Consider the following 20,498-nt stretch of genomic DNA (forward strand, 5'->3'; position numbering starts at 1 on the left):
GTCCCAGGCTCAACTTGACTCCTTCGCTCCCAACTCCTCACCCCATTCCCTGCCCAGAGTGGGGGCTGGTGGGGGGTTACAGTCAGTACATAACAGTTTTCTCTCTGCTGCTCCTTTCTTCCCGTATTTTCCCCCTGCTGCAGCATGGGCTCCTCCAAGGGCTCCAGCTTTTCAGGAAATAACTGCCTGCTCTGGCATGGGTTCTCCACGGGCTGTAGTGTGGACATGTGTCCTCTTCCCACAGCAACTGCCTCTGCCGCTCCCTGCCCCTGCCCCCAAACCTTGACAACTGCACCTGGTATAGGTGTGTGAAATGGAACACATACACTGTCCAAGCATGGAAAAAAGTATTAGTGGAGCAAAAACAGAAGTTACTTGAATTCCTATGTGCTTAAGTCACATGGGTTATTTTTACCTCTGTTTCTAAAACTCAGTGTATGCCAAGGTCTTTCAACACCTTTTTTTCTGAAACCAAGTTTCTCAACTAGCATAAAGGTAGGATTATATAATATCACTGTTTACCTGTGTGGTGTAGGCTTTACAAAGACTGTCAAAAAGAGGTTTCTTCCCCTCACCTCTCCACCCTCTTTGCTGCAGAAGTCTGGAGTGATATTGCTAGCATAACCTCTCCGTATGCTCTGGATAATAACAATATGAATACAAGGGGAAAATGCTTACCAGATGATTACCAGATACAGTCTTTAGCCAGGTTGGGTCATTGAAGAGGTTACTGCTTTCCAGCTGTCTGGGACAGGCTGGCAAGATGGTTCATGGGAGACCTTGCTTCATTCCAGTGGGAAGCCAGCCAGCCAGCCCTTTGCAGCGGGGCTGGGCACTTTCCCACTCCCTTATATAGTCTCTGCTTGGACACACAGTAAGAAGCAGCTGGATGGTTGGATCATTCAGCTATTCCCAGAGCAGTGGCCTGCGTCCTGAATTAGAATCTTAAGTCATGTGCTTTTTTCAGATAGTGTCTGCAGGATTGGACCCTTGAAGTCTTCCCTTGTATTTGCCAAGTACTCAAGACACAATCCACTTGCTGTGCATACAAGCTAAATGAGTATTGCCTGTAGCTGAATATTGCCACATCCCAGTCCTTTCTAATCTAGATGAGCAGTGGTTATAACAGGATGTATGACCCTACTCTTGCACTGCAAAACTGGTATAAATCGAATAGTTTTATATTCTCTGAGCAAAGTTACTGCGGTTGCTTAACTGTTTCATGTGCCTTAGTGAAAAGTGCTAGTAGTTGTCTGCAGTTGGCTGCAGCAGCAAAGGTAGCATAAAAGTTCCAGTGTAACTTTTGACTCTCCCCTCATTTCCTGTGAGACCACTGCATAGTAAACCAGAGCACAGAAATTATCTAGGTTAAAAACTAAAAACTATTCTCCAGATAAAAAAAGTTCAGTGCAAAGAGTATGTTACAATGGCGTTTTCAGTGCAACCTCGTGATTTTTACAAGCTCTGCTTCATACTTGGAACCAAGGAATTACCAGGAATCTGGCTTAGCAGAATTTTGCTTTGGCATTTAAGTGTGTTTAGCAGGTAGTTAAAATGCACCACGTGTATCACAGGATAAAGCATTAAATTGGGGGAGGGAAAACATCACCTAAAGTTACTCATTCCCTTACTCTAATGTAGCTTGTTAAAAGGAAATTCCTGTGTATGCGCTGACTCTTATAAAATTAGGTGCATCTTACTGTTTTCCTTTCCCCCAAATGCCCCTCTTGAAAAAGGTGTGCATCTGGGCTAGAAATCATGAGGTAGGATTAAGAAATGGTATCCTTGAACCGGAAATACAATGGCTCCTCAGATTACAGTCTGAAAGTAGCTGTTACTAAACCTTCTGTAGCCAGTGACTGCTCGTTATTAAGATAGCAAGAACGTGTGTGCCAGGCAATGTGACCCACTATATTCCCCCTTCTCTGCTTTTAAGGACAAGGAGATGAAAGGTGTATAAATAGGCTGTGTAAAATAGGTCTGCGCAAATCATCCTTGATGCGACTGGCTGGCATTACCTTCAGTGTAACAAGGGGAAGATAACCCATAATCAGGACACTGAATCTGGCAAATGGGACATGTCTGCTAATGGTTCAAAAACCTTATTTTGCTGCGCACACGTCATAGCTGGCTGTGGAGCTGAACCTGTTACAAAACTATTTGGATTATCCACTTAAACCTAAGAGCTGTGACTTTGAAGTTTGAGGCTTGTGTTGGGTTTTGATCAAGTTCAAAATAGGTGGGTTTCTTGTCCTTTTCTTTCTAGCTCTATTTTTTTTCTACCTTATTTTCTCATACCTAAAGAACGAGAGAATCTGTAGGAGGAAATTGCAGGAGATACTCATAATATGAAAGCTAGGTGTGCTGCTGGCTGATTGTATCCAGATGTTTCCTTTGACTCTAGTGCAGGAAGCGTTTAACATGAATACCATTGGTATGAACAGTTGTGGCAGAATTAACATGCACACACAGAGTATATTGAAGAGTATGTCTTGAGTTTATTTTTTCATTTTTTTAAATGCGGTGTAACACTTCCTGCCTCCCAGTTATTTTTCTCTCTTTTTCTAAGATACAGAACAACTTACAAAAACTACTTGAAGATGGTGAGTGAAACATTGATGCAGTGTTCTTGGACTGCTTCAGACCTCATTCTTCTCTCTTGATGAACAGTTCCAAAGGAACTCTGCTGGCCAGAGTTCAGGTTTCTTTGTTTTCGGTCCAAGCCAAGCTTAAACTACTGTAAAGCTCATGTCATAATGCAGAAAGTCAGTTTATTCTTGAGCATGTATCTATATGTTTTGAAAACATACATGTTTTGATCTACATGTATCTATATGTTTTGAAAATAAGGGGATTTTTCTTTCTCTGTTGTGTGTGAATTAATGGATTTTATAGCTTGCTTGATTCTAGACTTGCTTACACCAGTGCAAACTTAGTGCAGCTCCTTTTACCTCAGCATTTACTTTCTGCCTATTGTCATAGAAGTGCAAATAGGAAGAATTTCAGTCATGACTCATGCACTGAAGTGTTATGTGAACGAGCTGGTATCTGTCTCGGCTATGGTTATGAATCAGTGCTGTGCTCTTCATTTTTACTTCTTTGTGCCCTGGCATCCCAAAGATCAGAAAACAGACACCTCTGGATTTGGTTATGTGAAGTACTGAATGTTTGAGGTGTGCTCAGTTCTCAGGTGCTGTAAAAGGGCTCAATTCCACTTTCTGTGGCATTGCGTCACCACTGAGGGTAAGGTCTGTTCTACTGGGCATTCAGTTTCCATTGAAGTCAAGCTTGAAGTATGTACGGACTTGCCAACTTAGAGTCAAGTTGCTTATGAATAGCAGTATGGGTGTGACTTATCTGCAAAACTTAGGAAAAACTGCTACGTTTTTGGTCCACTCATGCGGTCTCTGTCCATTAAGTTAATCGGTGTGAAGACCCTCAGTCAGCTTTCCTTGGCATTGCGTGGGGTTTTGGTTGGCTGAGCAAGTGGAATTTGTGCTCCAGTTGATGGAAATCTGTTCTTGGTACGTGACTCCAGGGACCGTATCTTTCCACATAATAGGCACTGGCGAATTAACGATGCAGCAATACAAACAATCAGTAGAGTGAATGAAGAAATGGACACCTGCTTTGTTATATCATACTATTTTTTTTCACAGTGCCTAAGATAGGATAACTGGGGATTTTTAGCTTTCTGATTCACCAAGCAGGCTGGTTAGTTTTTAAAATGCAATATTTAGGATAATAACAAGTAGTATCTGTAAAGTAACAGTATTGTTTATAATATGCTATGCATTTTATAACCATTTCTGTGAAATGTACCTACTTTGTTTAAATAAACTTTTTTGAAAGAAGTGACTTGTTACTGTAATTTGGATGAAACCAGTTCCATCCATCAGTTTTAGTCAAACGTGATGCTCACGATCTGAGTAGGCTCATACCTCACAGTACAGTTTGTGCAATACCCTGTGCCCAACACGAAGAGTTAGGAACTGCATCCTGCTGACGTGCTTCCTCTTACTCAGCTTCACTCAAGGTCTTCCCAGGCTGCAGTGACAAAGGTAGGAGCAAATTTGACCCCCAGAGCTCCGAGGAATGATAGCTCTCTAATGTGCCTGCCTGGCTCAAGATTCCATCTGAGCATGGTCTGTCAGAAATCTGTGAGATTTGACTGTTCTCCCTCTGCTTTTCCTTCCTCAGCTATCATGAGAGTATTGGAATACTTAGTTTCACAAGAAAGCTATTGAAATAAGTTATTTTTTTCTTTTTTTCCCCCATCCTTTTCCCTACTCTCTTCTTCCCCAGTTACACAGCTTATGCAATATTTTGAATGCTGACCTCATCCTCTCCCTTCTTCTCTACTTCCCTCCCTTTAATTCCATATCGATAACAGAAGCCTGTAATTCTGTTTATGGTTTAAAAATTGATGCTACAAGTCACCTTTATCAAAGGAACTTCAAGGTAACCTGATTACATCCAGCAGCTGAACTGAGTTAGCCTACTACTCTATTACATCAGCAAGGATGTGCTTTGCTATGGGCCAAGTGCAAGGTCCTCCACCTGGGTCACGGCCATCCCAGGCACAGATACAGGTTGGGCAGAGAATGGCTTGACAGCAGCCCTGGGGAGAAGGACTTGGGGTTGTTGGTGAATGAGAAGCTCAACATGAGCCGTCAGTACATGTTTGCAGCCCAGAAAGCAAACCGCAACTTGATCTGCATTAAAAGAAGGGTGGCCAGCAGGTTGAGGGAGGTGATTCTAACCCTCTACTCCACTCTGGTGAGACCCTAGCTGGAGTACTGCATCCAGCTCTGGAGTCCTCAGCACAAGAAGGACGTGGACCTTGTGGAAAGGGTCCAGTGGAGGGCCATGAAGATGATCAGAGGGCTGGAGCACCTCTGCTATGAGGACAGCGTGGGAGAGCTGGGGTTGTTCAGCCTGGAGAAGAGAAGGCTCTGGGGAGACCTTATAGCAGCCTTCCAGTACCTGAAGGGGGCCTACAGGAAAGATGGGGAGGGAATCTTTATCAGGGAGTGTAATGATAGGACATGGGGTAACAGTTTCAAACTGAAGGAGGGTAGATTTAGATTGGATATCAGGAAGAAATTCTTTACTGTGAGTGTGTTGAGGCACTGGAACAGGTTGCCCAGGGAAGCTGTGGATGCCCCATCCCTGGAAGTGTTCAAGGCCAGGCTGGACGGGGCTTTGAGCAGCCTGGTCTAGTGGGAGGTGTCCCTGCCCAGGGCAGGGGGGTTGGAACTAGATGATCTTTAAGGTCCCTTCCAACCCAAACCATTCTATGATTCTAAAACAAGGCGGGAAGAGAGAACATTTGGCATGTACCTTGTATAAAGCAGGCAGGCTGACCCCTTATCATTAGCCATAAGGGAACAAAATAATAACCGAGTGAATGAGTAATCGGAGGTGGATGCGTGCCCTTTAGCCCGTTGTGGCAGCATGCCAGGGGAGGCGAGTATGCACGAAGGCGCCACCGTGCTTTTCAAACAGAGGAGAAGCAAATTACAGTCCATAGAAAGAAGTGGTGCTTAGCGCTAGTGACGCTGTAGTCACACCAGCTCACTGATGCCAATTCGGTGTGGCCACCTCCTCTCTGCCCTCAGTCCCCCTTTTCCTAGAGGGAAGATGTCATAGTGTTGGGAAATTGGTGTGGTGTTGGGGAAATTGGTGCACCGTTGGGTGGTGCGTGGTACCGCAGTACTTCCAAACTGGGAGACAAGATGCATGCTCAACACCCTGTGGGGGCAAAGTTTAGAACTGTGAGTGCAGTGTATTCGATCCTGTGGTTCAGTCTTGTGACTGCAGAGGAGGGGTTTGCCCCAGTCGTGTTCGGGAGGGACGTAACACCAGTGGTGATGAGCAAGGAAAAGATGCTTCCAGCGGGATGGGAGTCAGGCAAAGAGTAAGGGGGCTTCTCCTCCCAGCATCCGTAGTAGGTTCAGCAAACAAAGACCACGAGGAGGGTTTTTTCTGCTTGGCAAGGTGATTGCAGGAACAGGTAGGAAAGATGTGCGACTTCAGGGAAGTCAGAAATCTACACCAAATGTTTAGCACACGGTATTAATAATGATCACATAATTCGCTGCATAGGCTGCCTGGAAACCTGATTTTAAAGGCCAATTTTCTTATTTCTTTTGGTTTTGTTTTTCCAATTTTGTTTGTCTGTTGTCCCTCACAGCATGGAGGCTGGAAAAAAAAGCTGGATTTCCCTCACCTTGAAGGACCTAGCAATAGTATCAGGTTCTGGTAAGATGCTTTGGAACTGTGTGGTAGGCAACAGGGGCACATCACTAAGGTTTTCTCTAGTTGCAGTTGGTGACCCAATTATTTTTTCTCAACAGTCTTTGCCCAGCCTTCTTCAGTTCATGTGAGTGCTTATTCTAAGGGAGACAAACAAACAAACAAACAAACAAACAAAAGGCTGCTTGATTTTCTTTCTCAGAAAATGAATTTTGAGGAAACCCCCAGGACAGGACACGGTGGTGGTTGTGGGTAGGAGCCATAGGCGAGACCTGGCTTTTCCACATACGTTCTGCCAAAGTCCAGCAAGTGGACTCCTTACATCCTGGCCTGGCGAAACTAAAGGGTTTTCTCTACCTCACTGGTATGAACATGTACCAAATGGCTAATAGTCGCTGGGGGGAGGGACAACATGGAAGTATATTATAGGCATGATTTCCTGATGTTTTGGAACTCACCTACATTTAGGCTGCTGTCAAGAGGAAGAGTCCGAATTTCCACATTTCCCCTCTTCTGTATTCCTAGCTGTTATTTTCTGTGCATTTTCACAAATAGCAGAAAGGAGAGGGGGGGAAAGTAATGTGGGTTTGGAGAGGCTGGTTGGGTTAAGGCGCTATTTTGTGCCAAATTAGTTGCCTGAACTGGCTTGGGCTGAGGAGTATCAAGTTTATGATACTGTTGGTGTGAAGGATGCAGTCAGCGCTCTAAGAAGGGGAAGCCCCCACTCAGCAGAACATGGAAGGCAGGAACTCCCATTAGCTTCTGCAGAAAAGATGAAGAGTTTTGTGTGTGTGTGCATGTGTTTGAATTTAATACTATCCCTGCTTTCACCGGAATGAAGCTTCATGCAGGTGTGTAGTAATGGTCTCCGCTTCGTGCCATGCCTGCACTTCCATTTCCAAGTTTCCACCTAATAGTCAGCTGACAAACGCTAAATCAGTCTCCGGGTTGGTGTTATCCAGGCCTTTGCGGGCCATTGCTCAGCTGGTTCAGCCACAGCTGCTAGCGAGGTGTTACTCCCAAGGACACAGGAGACTGCATTTACAGACCAGGTGTGACGTGCAATAAAGATCGTAAAAAAGCTGGCTATTTAGACAGAAAACTGAGCAAACAGTTAAACTGAGCAAACAGTTCCTTTTGTGCTCAGTGCCTCTGTGTGTGCTTCTATAAACAGGAGAGGAATAGTGTCGTTTGAAAGGATTTTGCCAACATCTGCTTTCAGTTTGCCTGCTGAGACTGCCTCAGTCTGACATGCAGATTTGCTCAAGAGGGAAAATTGACTGATCTCCTTTGACACTTCTAGGTTTATGGTTTGAACCCAGTGGAGCTTTCTGCTAAACATGGTTCCACGTAATGAGAATTTACAAAAGGGACGGGTGTTTTTCGCTCTCTTGGGTTATAAAATCAGCGTAATACTATTTTATAACTATAGAGCTTCATGGTAGCCTGTTGTTCAGTGACCAGCCACAACAAAATATATGCATAAATTTCATTTAACTGTCTCTTCAGCTATTCCTTGTTTATCAGTAGCCTTCCTGGATTTTAACAACAACAAAAAAACAAACAGTAAAATGCATATATTAAAACAATGTACACTATATGCACTAACTCAGCAGCATTTGGGAGAGTTTATTCCCTGAGCTTCACACAATGTTACGATGCCTCTAACTATTCCTGTCCAGAATACCAAAATACAGGCATTTCACTGATACATTTATAGTTGTTTTTCTAGACCTTCTGGGTTTCCTCCTGGTGGCTTCTACTGACCCTCCAGTTCCCATTTAGCCAAGCTGGCCGGCGAGACTGTGCCTGCTCAGTTTAGATTAAATCTAAAAGGATTTGTGTGACCAGGCCTACGTCCTCACAGGGCCGTGGTTAGGAGCCCTTGTCTACACCTGCTGTTGGGGGCAATCCCAAGAAGCAACTGCTTGGGAAAGTCCTCTGAGAGGATACCGGCAGGATTGGTATAATAATCAGAAGCTTTTGTCTTTCTCCCGTAGCTGGTATTGTCTCTATTATGATTTACGGGCTGCAGCATTTTAGCAAGCAGAATTCGAGCAGGAATTCCAGGCAATCGTATGCTAGCGAAGCTTTCCCCAAGCTGGGGAAGAGCGGCTGGAGAGCTGCCTGGCAGAAAACGACCTGGGGGTGCTGGTCAACAGATGACTGAATATGAGCCAGCAGTGTGCCCAGGTGGCCAAGAAGGCCAACACCATCCTGGCTTGTATCAGGAACAGCGTGGTGAGCAGGACTAGGGCAGTGATTGTCCCCCTGTACTGGGCGCTGGTGAGGCCCCACCCCGAGTGCTGCGTCCAGTTCTGGGCCCCTCACCACAAAAAAGACATTGAGGTGCTGGAGCAATACCAGAGAAGGGCAACGAAGTTGCGAAGGGTCTGGAGAACAAGTCTTATGAGGAGTGGCTGAGGGAGCTGGGGTTGTTTAGCCTGGAGAAAAGGAGGCTGAGGGGAGAGCTTATCGCTCTCTACAACTACCTGAAAAGAGATTGTAGAGAGGTGGGGGTCATTCTCTTTTCCCAAGTAACAGGCAATAGGACAAGAGGAAACAGCCTCAAGTTGCACCAGGGGAGGTTTAGATTGGATATTAGGAAAAAATTTTACACTGAAAGGGTTATCAAGCACTGGGACAGGCTGCCCAGAGAAGTGGTTGAGGCACCATCCCTGGAGGTTTTTAAAAGATGGGTAGACATAGTGCACAGAGGTACGGTTTAGTGATGGGTTTTGTCAGAGTTGGGTTGATGGTTGGACTAGATGGTCTGAAAGGTCCCTTCCAACCCAGGCATTTCTGTGATTCTACAATTCTATGATTCTAAGGCTGTGTTTCTAATACAGGATGTATAAGAATATTCCAGCCATCCCCTATTAAATTTATAAATGCTTTGCCTGAATCACTTTACCTTTTTTCCCCACAATGGGCAGTATTTGTGCCAAAAATCTTCTGGAAGGTCCAAACAGCTCTCCAAAAGTGTAGCTGTTGGTGGAAGGAGTAACCACCCTGAGTTGGATGTCTGTTTACTAAGTAGTCATCTGTGCCAAAATACTTGGAAATTACGTCCTTGCAGAGAGCGTGCTAGAAAATTACTGCTTTCCATAGACATTTCATACTGACTAGGCTTGCTCGCTGCCAGCCTCTGTGAGTTCACTCTAGATAGCTCTTCCTCCCTCCACATTTTTTTTTCTTTTGTCCATTGTGTGTGGAGCCCCATGCCAAGGTATTTCATTGTGTATGTGACCTTCTTGCCTTGCCAATTTCTGTACTGAGTTCATTTAGATACTGCTTAAAAGTTCATTGTGTTCTTAAAGTCAAAAAGATATCTTTTCCCAGGCTTTGCATAACAAACAGCAAGCTCGTGCTATGATGCATGATGATGCAGTAAGTGCATCGTATTCTGGAGGTATGACATTCTACATTAAGCTTCATAACAAGGATTTATTAGCCTTTGGCAATGCTGGTAATTCGGGCTGTACAATAAAGGCCTCTTCAACTGCTGTTCTCACTTAATGGTATTGATAAGGTAATTTTCCACTGACTAGGCATTTTAGCAGTGCTTAGCAGGAGATTAAAGGAAAATCATTCCAATGTGCTGTCAAGTACAAAATTAAAAACCAGCTCTTCATGCTATCTACAGATAGATAGATAAGAGCTCCTTCCAAACAGAAAAGGTAATGAGTAACTTAATTATAACCCTCCATGCTGCACCTGGCACGCAGAACAAAATACAGGTCTGAATCCTTCCCGCTATCGCGGCAATACGCACACGTGGCCGCTTTCTGGAGCAGGGGCAAGGTGGGAAGAAAGTCAGCTTATACTAACAGCTGTTTCCACGACGTATGTACTGAACCATGGACTTTCCCTCACAGAAGAATCATGTGACAAATAAATGCTTTATGACACTGGCTTCTGATACTAGTGCAAAGAGATGTCCTTCGCACTATGTTTTCCCCAAAACCAGTTCTAAGTGACGCCACGAACAGCACGCGTGAAAAAAATGAAAATCCACATTAGCTGATGTGGAAATGGTCAGCCTTCTAAAGACTCTGATCAAAGGTAATGGCTATAAGGAAGATGGCCGTTGAACTGAAAGACTTAAACTTCTTGATTGTGGGGACAAATCTTCCACACTTCTCTTCCAAGTCCCTTCGTACATTTCTGGTTCTGAAATCAGGCTTTGACCATCGCAGTAACTCCCCCCATGAAAAGAATTTGTGGTTTGGGTTCTAATTGAACTAATGCGAGCACAAGAGTGGGATTAGAGTTAGGACCCTCATTTTGAGGGTGCTCAGACCTGGCTATTGAGAGCTCCCATATTTAGTTACTGCTTCTTTCTGCTTATAGCCCATCCTCTGCCTCCATTTCCCTTCTTGTGCTACCAGATGTAACCTGGATTCAAAAGGTGGTCTGCTAAATAGTAACTTATACAAAAATAGTTAATTTCCTACCAGATATATGAAGAAGAGTCTTTAAGACAGCCCAGTATCAGATAGGCCTGTCGAGCAATGCCTGAAATAATATTTTAGTTTTGCTGACACAACTACTTTTTCCCCTCTATTGTTTTCTGTAATTTCATTCCAAGCAAAGTGAAGCAACATTGGAAACCGCAAGAATATTCTGAGGCAGTTTCTCTGTACAGCTGCCCTGTACCCCTGTGCTTCCCCAAGGAGCCATGGGCACAGAGGGGTCAGAGGGAACAAATGCATCAGCAGCCTTAACTTAGGCTCCCATGTGTGAAAAACAGTGAAGGTATTGTTGACTTTCACCATAATAACAAGGCTATAAATATTTGACTTATAAGGATAACTAACCTTTAGTAAATGAGGAAACATGAGAAACCTCAAAGATAGCAACTAACAGCAGCTATGAAGAAAAACATTTGAGAGAAATAAAAGAGAACTTCTCCAAAAGACCCCACAAATGATTAACAGAAGGAAACAGAAAGAATGCAAGAATGTACCGCAAAAGCAGATGTATTCAAATTGTATCGGAAAAACAGAGACGTTAATGTCTAGATTATAGAACATGCTTTTTTTTTCTTTTTTTACCCTGACAGTTTTTCCAACAAGTAAAAACTTTTTACACCACACTTCAAGCATGGACAAGTGAGGTTGTAAAAGCTATGCTGCTTTAGCCACTAAGTTATTATTGCGTGGTGTCCTGGGCCATCCTAGAAGAGTTCTTGGGAGCCTGGACTTGGAAAGCTTGAAGCAGCGTGGGATTTCCCTTACTGCCCATTCCTGGCTCTGCCTGGGGAGGTGCCCCATGCAGCAGAACAGTTACGCTTCCATCGCCCCTGGGGCAAAGTCCTTCTGTACGGTACCTTCACTGGGAAAATTGTAAATCTCCAGCTATTTCACCACTTTTTCTACTTGGTACTTCTCCTGGTGATACCACTGCTCACACCTGTGTGCCACTGCTGTTGGATGAGAGGATGCGCTTCTAGTGGATGCTCATCCCACACTGGTACCATCAGGGACTGTGGAACCCCTGGGAGGAGAGAACTATTCCTTCCTACGTTGAACTTCACACAAATTTTCATAAGCAAATAAGCTTGCAGGCAGGCTAACAACCACAGCCTCATGACAGGAGAATGCAGTGTTCTTATCAATCACACTGGGATGAAAAGTGTAACGTTAAGTGCTGAAAAAGTTTGCCATCGTTTCAGATGTGAAATTTGAGCAAGCGAAATGCAGATCTTTTCTGCGCTGAAATGAGGTCTTGACATTTCCTCCAACATGTTTGTCCTTGTATCTGTCATCAGTCTAGAACAAATTTTGGCAACCTTATTCAGAAAGTCAGTAGAAAATCTGCCCCATCAAAAAGTAAATACTAGCAGCCTGGATTATCTAATCAATTTATGATCAAGAACTTGTCCAAAGGAAAAAGGTCTCTGTGTTGTTATGGTCTTCATTTGGACTGCTTTGCATTGCTTACCACTGTATAACTCATTTGATAATGCAATTTAAGTGCGAATTGCTGCAGTGGGTGAATGTGTACTGGCTCACAGGTCTGAGCAAACAGTGGCATCTGGCTGAGGGCACTGACAGCCTTTTGGCAGCAGCACAAATGACAACTCCCAAGAAGCAGCACTGCCAAGCTGCTTCTTTCAATATAGGTGTCTTGAGGAAAAAAAAGAAAAAGGCAATAATATTAGTGCCAAAATCTAGTTGTCCTAGGGAAGGCACAGTTCAGGAAGTGCCAATGAGCCAAACGAAAGAAACTATCCATTCTCACCTCTTATCGTAGGCCTAGGGGTTCTTCTTGTTCCTGTCAGTCACGTGCAATGGGCCCGTTCCTCTCCTGGGGCCAGTTGATGAGTGAGTTTCTCACCTGCGATTTTATTGGCAATAGCATGCGTCATGAGCTAGGCCATGGGAGCACAGGGATTTTTGAATAACCTACATGACCTGTCTTTCTGCCACCTCTCTAGCACTCGCAGTGAGCAATCCCTCACGAAACACCTGTGGCCAGCTACATTATTATTATTTATTGCACTACTCATAAGGCGGAGCGGCTGGTGTCTTTCCTGAGATTAAAAATGAGTGTAAAGAAATCAGCATTGCCTGACCCGTAAGGGTTTAGCCATACGGCTGCCCGACTCACCTCAGACACATGCCCATTTCCATCTCTTCTACCATTAAGCACTGAAGCGAGGCAGGTTGTGACAGTTATCCAACCTGCCAGCAGCCGCCTTCATTAAAGACCAGTTCTGCTGCCACCCTGCCGCCACCCCCCCTTCCTGGGCATTGCTGCTGCTTCCCATCCTCACCAGCACGCCTGTGGTGCAGTGCCATCAGTATCCCCAATTTGCTTCCAGGAAAATCAGCTGGGGTTATTCTGTGCAAAGTCCAGAGTGCAAAGGTGTGTTGCATCAGCTCTGCTAAACAGGCTAGAGCATCTGAGTAACCGGTTTGGCAGAGGAAGGGGGAGCTGGAAATGGGCTTAAAGGCCCATTAATCTCCTATGGGTAGGTGTGGAAGATGCCGCTTTGGATGTTTAATTCCCTTTTGGCAGCACTTACCTGTATTTAAGAGCAAGCTTGTCTAGGACCATCATACACACACATATATACCCCCTGGTCATAAATGAAAAGAGTTAAAACCAGATTTTGTGAGATTCTCTGGCCTGGCTCAGGGAAAACCTACTGAATCAGGCAGCCAAAGGCCGCGGGACGGCGGCTGATTCACTGCCAGGCAGTTCGTCGGGTCACAGAGAGAGGAGCAGTGTCCCAGAGGGCAGCGCAGGTCCCGTGTGGGAACCGCAGGGATGAGGCAGCCCTTTAACCAGTGTTTTGTTCAGCCTCTAATTCAGTGCACAAGGCAAAATCCTGCTTCGTAGCGCTCTGGCCACAATTGTGTGAAAGGAGCCATCTTCATATTGAAATCTCTGTGCTTTTACCTTGCAGTCGCTGCATCAGGTAACTGCAGGGCAGTAATAATGTCTCTGGAAATCTTGTAGAACGGGAGCAGATCTCTCTCTCAGTCTGGGACGCTCACGCACGGCTGTTGCTCTTACCCTCGGAAACACCGCAGTCAGGCTGTCGTGTTTGCGCTCCACAAGCGCGAGGACTTCATCGGGTACCTCTGACCCCCGGGAAAGGGGGAGGACACGGGTGGAGGCGACACCTGCCTGCTCGCCTCCCAGAAAATACCATTCCAGAGTAATTACACAGAATTACACGCAGAACGTCCAAAGAGAAACAGTGCTAAATCAGAATAATGAGAAAAGAAGGGCACAAATATTTTCTGCTCTGCTCTGTTGATTCACTGAACCGTAACAAAGATTGGCTAATCTCACCTCAGTGCTGGGGAACGAGAAGATACAGAATGAGGAACGAAGCAATTAAAACAAATGTAAAGTCATGGAGGTGCTATAGAAAATACATGTTTGTCTGTAGGTATGCAGGGGAAAAATGAATTTTTTTACTTGGGTCATATTTGCTCAGGTGCCAGAACCAGAGAATTTTGATCTCTGGTAGGGAAATAACGAAAGACCACAATTTCCCAGTATTTTAACACTCGTTGCAAAATAGGTTTTCTTAGCAGCTTAAATACACAATTCAAAATATGTTTTCTGGTTAGCTGGGGGCCATTGTAAGCCAAGCAAATGACTTATTTTTTGCAAGCCCAGCAGACTCTGAAATGCCAGTGCCTTAAGCAGCTTCAAAAAAGCCCCAAAGAAACAAGCTAGTACTCTGATGAATGACAAACTTCTCACTCGCAGTAATTAGGAAATTTGTGATTAAAAGAACTCATAAAAAACGTCTTGCAAAGTATGCTTCATATTTACTAGTTCCTGTAGGAACAACACAATGTGGCATAACACAGGCTAAGTACCAGCAAGGTCTAGCTTCTCGGTGATCTGTCAGTATTTGTTGTTCAGAAAGAAGGCAGCAGTGACCAGCCAGAAGAGTCCATGATACGATCAGCATGCGAGCTAGAGTACTTGGACAAATTTTGGCTGGCATAAATCTAACAAACACAGAGATCTGAAACGCATGGATTACCACATTGGAGCTGGTTTTAAAAAACACAGAACAAAGAGATTGGTGGGTTGTTTTTCTTTTTGTTTGTTTTTGGGTTGTTTTTTTTTTTACGCAAAACATGCTGAATGACATCGGGACAATTGTTACGGTAAAGATTAAAAGAAACATAACCATCAAAACAAGAATGTTTCTTCTCAGATGCTTTCCTTTGTGTTGTTGAGGTTTTTTTTTTTTTCCTTAATCACAATAGGCAGTTTTTGCAGCCTGTCCTACTGCCAGATTCATGCTCCAATCAATGAACTCCTAACAGATTTGGAGGCTGTGGACGATATAGTTCCATATTGAATATGCCTGTCTGTGATTCATCTGCCCTAATTGCAGACTTATGTGTTAGCTTAAACTACGTCTGGCTCCTTTCCCTGTTCTCCTCATCCAGTAATTCTCTTATTCTTTTGTTCCTTTATACAATATCCAAAAACATGCTCTTTCAATCTATCCTATTTTGTACCATTTGCAATAGTCCTGTCTTATCTTTCCCAGCATTTCCAGTGTAATACCCAGCACCTAAAAGCCTGGTACTGGGTCTTCTCTCTGCTCTGCAACACTGCCTGTGTCTTTCACCCTGGCCTCACCACCTCCTTTGCCAGCGGTTTTGTATTCCTCATCCTCACTTTGAAGGCCCTTCCTTTTTCTGCAGCCAGTGACAAGCTGCTGCCTTCCTACAGCTTCCCTTGCACAGCTGTGGCACTTGTCTGACTTTGCAGGGAGTCACGTCAGCATCAAATCGGCATGGGAAAAAAACCCACAAATCAGTAACACAGCTAACCAGAAAGTATGGAAAGAAAATTAGTGGGCAAGGCAGGGTCCCAGCAGCCAGTGTTGGTTAAGCCTGCTTTAGAACGGCAATGCTTGATTCGCCGTTTTTAGATTTCCTACCTTGTGCTCCATCCCAGACATTTTTCTTAATGCTCTAAGTTTCTGTCTCCTTCGCCGTCGCTCCATGATCCTACATACACTCTCCGTCAGCTAAGAGCCACACATTGTTTTTTCAACCTCCAAATGTTTAATACCATAGCAGAGCTTAGGAAGATAGTTCACCTTGTACTGTATCACGGAACGTCACCATAACCACAGTCTGCTATTTGTTCTGCCTTAAACCAAGACCATAAATCAAGTGCCATGTGGGTCAAATTGAGAGGAGAAGGAATCTCTTTACTCTTTATGGACAAACAGATATCCCTCATTTCTCAAACACATAATCGTAAGTACATACAGTTGTAAGTGAATGCAGTCCACATAAGCTAGAAGCAGGTTTACATTCTGGCGTTGTATGAGTATCCTGCATACCTCAGGTGATAAATGTGTTATAAAAATACCAGCAACTGTGGTTAAAAAATGTAGTTAAAAGAAATACAACTCACAGAAGAGGTATGTGCTGCACTTTCTAGATACTTCTCAAATGTGGCTGCCACGTTGTACTGAGAGGTTTATGTCATTATAGGTCAGTCTATATCACAGGCCAATGAGTTAGTAGCCCCTTAAAACCTACAGGGGACGACAAGTGCTTAGTAATAGTTTGGTGATTAAATAAAAGCCTTAGGAGCAAGAGAGATGGTACTTATCCTCTGTTGTTCCTCAGTCTCCCGTTTTTAAACTTGCCTGCTGTCATTTCATTACCTCTGTAACACTCCCCTGAACAAGTGAACGGTGATGCCGCCTTCACTACCGCATCTAAGGAGGTTTGGGACACCTGTAAGGACAGTGCCAGGGAAGCGTGAAACACAATTACCACTAACTTCCAGCTTCCTGGACTTCAATGTAATGAAAGGATGTGCCTGCCTTTACAGTTCAGAGATGTTGCTTGCGCTGTTTGTTACCTTTAACCCCACCTTGAAATCAGGTTGCAGGAAAACAGAGCCATAAGACCGGAGAACAGTAACATACTGGGTAAAGTTTGAATTAAACAATTTGTTCTTCCCTGGAGATGAGTACTCGGCTGAAACACTGTTATTTTCATCCTTTGGCTTTTGGAGTTAATGTTTTATATAACAATTTGCTAATCAACAGAGGTGTGTTCAATTACCAGCTCAGAAATAGCTTTCCCAGATGTGCCGGAATACAAAAGATGCTCAGAGGAAGAGGTTTGTGTTTTACACAGCGGGCTGGCGAGCGCGGAGGCTGCTCTGTGCAGGAGGGATGGCCGCTTCGCAGGCTCCAGCCTGACCAACAGCGACACCGGGAGGAACAGGATGATTTAAAGAAAAAAAAAAAAGCTCTGCTACGCCTTACCGTGCAAGTCCCTGGCCCAAAATGCAGCAGCACTTCCCTGTTACCTGCAGGAAAGCAACGAGCTGTGTAGAAAATCAAAGCCCATAATTTAGCAGGAGAGAGGCTGTGAACAAGTGTGTCCCCTTGCAGCAGGTACCTGCAGGTAACCCCATTCAAGATGCAAGGTTAGACGAGATGCTTTGCGCTGCAAGAAGCACTCCAAGGGCACGAGAAGTTTGCAAACAACTGAATGCAATTAATCCATTAGTTTTCAAACACTAGACATGTAGCAAATGACAGCGTGATCAAGGAATACACATTTCAGAATACCGAACACACGACATTAAAAAAGTCCTTGCCAATCCATTGTTTCTACTCAAGAACTTAATTCTATGTGATTAAGACGCTTCACTGATATATAAGCCTCTTCCCCTGAGGGAAATGAGAGTATACGCTTGTGCAATATATGCCCAACACATTGGTGCAGCACCAACGTGGCAAATGATTCAGAAGACAACCCAGGGCAAAGAGCTCTTCTGTAATTTACACATTATTTTTGAGATTAATGTTGAGATTAATGCAGAGACTTGAACGGATTAGTACAGGCTAGCTATGAGTCTTGAACGCAGCAGCGATACATACAATATCATCTCACACAGAAACATAGGCAGCTGCCATGAGTTAAAGAGTTCTGGCAGCCTCGCGGATTTGAGGCCCCATCCAGAAACACCGCTTAGCGCTCAATGACGGAAATGCCACAAGAAAACAGCACAATGTAATACCAATGGGTTGGTCTGTTGGAAGTGAAAGATAACAATGAGCACTTCCCCAGATGTTTCAAATGCAGCGCTGCAGGGCAGCTATTTGCAAAAACCCAAGTTGAGACCTGTTACTGGCGAGTAGTATTCCTGGTTCCTGAAAACAATTCCCATACCAACTCTGCTATTAGAAACTGGAATAGGGTGCAATAAAATGGAACAGTAGCAGCCTGCAGCTTGCAGCCTGAAGGTTTGATTTTTCTCTGTTTATTGAAAAAGCTATCGCTGTCTTTGTTTATCAGTGCAATTAGTGGAATTTGCATTTTTCTTCAGTTAATAATATGGCAAAAAGAAAGGAAGTTACTTGCAAGACTGTTCCCAACAAGGTCATTTCACGGTAAGCGATACTGTGCTAACAAATGAATTATTGATCACGTGTCATTTAACACTTGTTATTCACTGGTGTTACACACTCAGTGGTAATTAAGTTTATGCAACAGTGGAAGCCGCTGATGGAATTTGTATTAAAACTGCAAGTTGCGTTACATTGCACATACCAGTACCTCCAAGACACATTTTATGAATTCTCAAATTGCTTTCCTTGGGCGAGATAACCCAATGGCAGCTAATGCAGTTTACAATCTCCTAAGCGGACTTTCCAAATTAAAGCAGAAATTGAGAAACAGGGTGTTTACAGCATCTCTAAACCTCCTTAGTTTAATGCTTCACCATAATCTTAACTGCTTATAGGCCCTTAAATCCTTGCCAAAACCTATTACAATCCGCAGTGGTCTTTAAAACGCACTCTTCCCAGAGACACTTCCCTGGAAGCCATTCAGTTAGTCAGTTCAGGTAGGATTCTTCAACAACAGGTAACTAAATAAATAGAAGGGTGGAGAGAAGAAAATTGCAAAAATTGTCTAAGGAATTCAAAGCTGGCTGGAAAGCTGATGAAGCATTATGATTACCTCCTGTAATGCCGTACTAGCATTCCAGTGACAATGCAGATAACATGATCTTTGGAGCAGTAATTCATATACTCAGCAAAAGTCAGGATGAATTTATAATCGACTTACAGAGAGTGCCTGTATTTGTCTACATAAAGCGGATCTAATGCCCTTACTCATAATACGCAGAGGTAGTTACACAAGTATTTCAAGCTGAGTCCTCTGCAAGACTACTCAAAAATTTGTGTTGAAAAGCTTGTTATGTATCAAAACAACAAGTTAGCCTTTTTTAATAAAAGTTTAGCATGTTTGCTGTGCCTTCACCCTCTCGATTACATTCCTACATTTTTTCCATTCATACTCATTTTCAGATAACGCTTTGAAGACCAGTCAAACATCAGACTCATCATCCTATTTTTGTTCCCTTCTGTGGCCTGAGCTCACGTATCTAAAGCCAGATGGCAGAGTTAACCTCATTCCTGTAAATTAAACTCTGTAAATTAAACTTGTGAAATTATTTTATCCAAGAAGAGTAAAAAGGTCTTTATTTTTTTGAACAACAGATGTGACATAATGAGGCTACTCCAAAAACTATTAATAAGCAGCAAGAAGAGACAAGAGAGAAGCTCTTGAACTTATTTTTCATTGTTGAGAGTTTCATAGTAACAGTCAGTGCCACAGAAGAATGTTAAAGAATACAGCTTCGAGAACTTGTGCTATTCACAAAATAATTACAATTGGAAATTGGATGGTTTCTTTGCCTTCTATCTGTTAATGATTTATCTGCTTAGAGGATTTCAGTTCTTTCTGTGTGCAAATACACAACATTATTTCATTACATCTGTTTCCTAATTAAATGTCCAAGCACAAAGAACTACAGGAGAAAGTTCACCTCACTGTAAGAGACTCAGTAGGAAAAAAACTTTGAACTTCAGTAGGAAAAAGCTTTGGCTGCCTACGGTTCCCTCTACAGAAAGTGACACTCAAAAATACCTTCTATAATACAGACCTAAAATTCAAAACACTATTTTAAAACTAGATACTAAGGTGAAAAAAGAACAGCTAGCATTGTGGTATGTTGGACGTTTAACACAATTTGGATGATACTGCTATTGTAACATCTTAGCATCAAAATAAATTAAAAGACAAATCAGAGTCCCAGAATCTGAGCCCAAAATGAACAGCTGTGCCACATTCAGAGATCATGGAAATTTGGCACACGAGATTGAGAAGAAATCTCCTCCGAAAAGTGGTGCTTTGAAAACCTCAGGAATTGCTCTGTAGAAAGGTAAAATCAGCTTAGTGCCTTTTCTCATACTGGATTCTGAGCAAGGCTCCTAAGTGAGGTGCTGACGGCTGTAGTCTTCAGCAGCCATGAGAAACTCACACCTAAGGTGAGACACACGTAAACAATTTGCCTTTCCCCAGCAAATTCCCTCTGGGAGAGGGAAATTCCCTCCTGGCTGCATCTCCAGTTCTTCAGCTGGCTTGGTTGTAGGGTGTCACAAGGGCTGTGACAACCTGAATTAGCTGTGACTCCTTTTAGTGTTTAAAGGAGGCTTCAAGAGACTGCAGTATCCCTTGGTCTTACCCCTCGTCTTCCAACGATTGGGGTGAAAGTCTCGTTTCTGAAGGAGAGGCAGAAAAACTAAAGGAGCTGGTTTAGCCCAGTGATAGTTCTCCCAGCTAGAAGCCCAATGTGTGAAAATGGACAGTCAACTGAATGTTCCTGCTCCAAAACAACGAACAAAACACCCTAGAAAGCCAAGA

The 20,498-nt window shown here is 43.6% G+C and overlaps 1 protein-coding gene across 2 annotated transcripts in view; it reads left to right on the forward strand.

The window, feature by feature from the left end:
- GRAMD2B (GRAM domain containing 2B) overlaps positions 1-3,818 on the forward strand; it is a 42,872-nt gene extending 39,054 nt beyond the window's left edge. For both annotated transcript variants that reach the window (XM_063320526.1, XM_063320527.1), the window contains exon 14: positions 2,570-3,818. In XM_063320526.1, coding sequence (XP_063176596.1) covers positions 2,570-2,611 — 42 coding nt within the window. In that variant the 3' untranslated portion in view covers positions 2,612-3,818. The remainder of the gene's footprint in view (positions 1-2,569) is intronic.
- The last annotated feature ends 16,680 nt before the right edge of the window (positions 3,819-20,498 follow it).

Source organism: Chroicocephalus ridibundus, chromosome Z (assembly GCF_963924245.1).
Source record: "Chroicocephalus ridibundus chromosome Z, bChrRid1.1, whole genome shotgun sequence".
Lineage (NCBI taxonomy): Eukaryota > Metazoa > Chordata > Aves > Charadriiformes > Laridae > Chroicocephalus > Chroicocephalus ridibundus.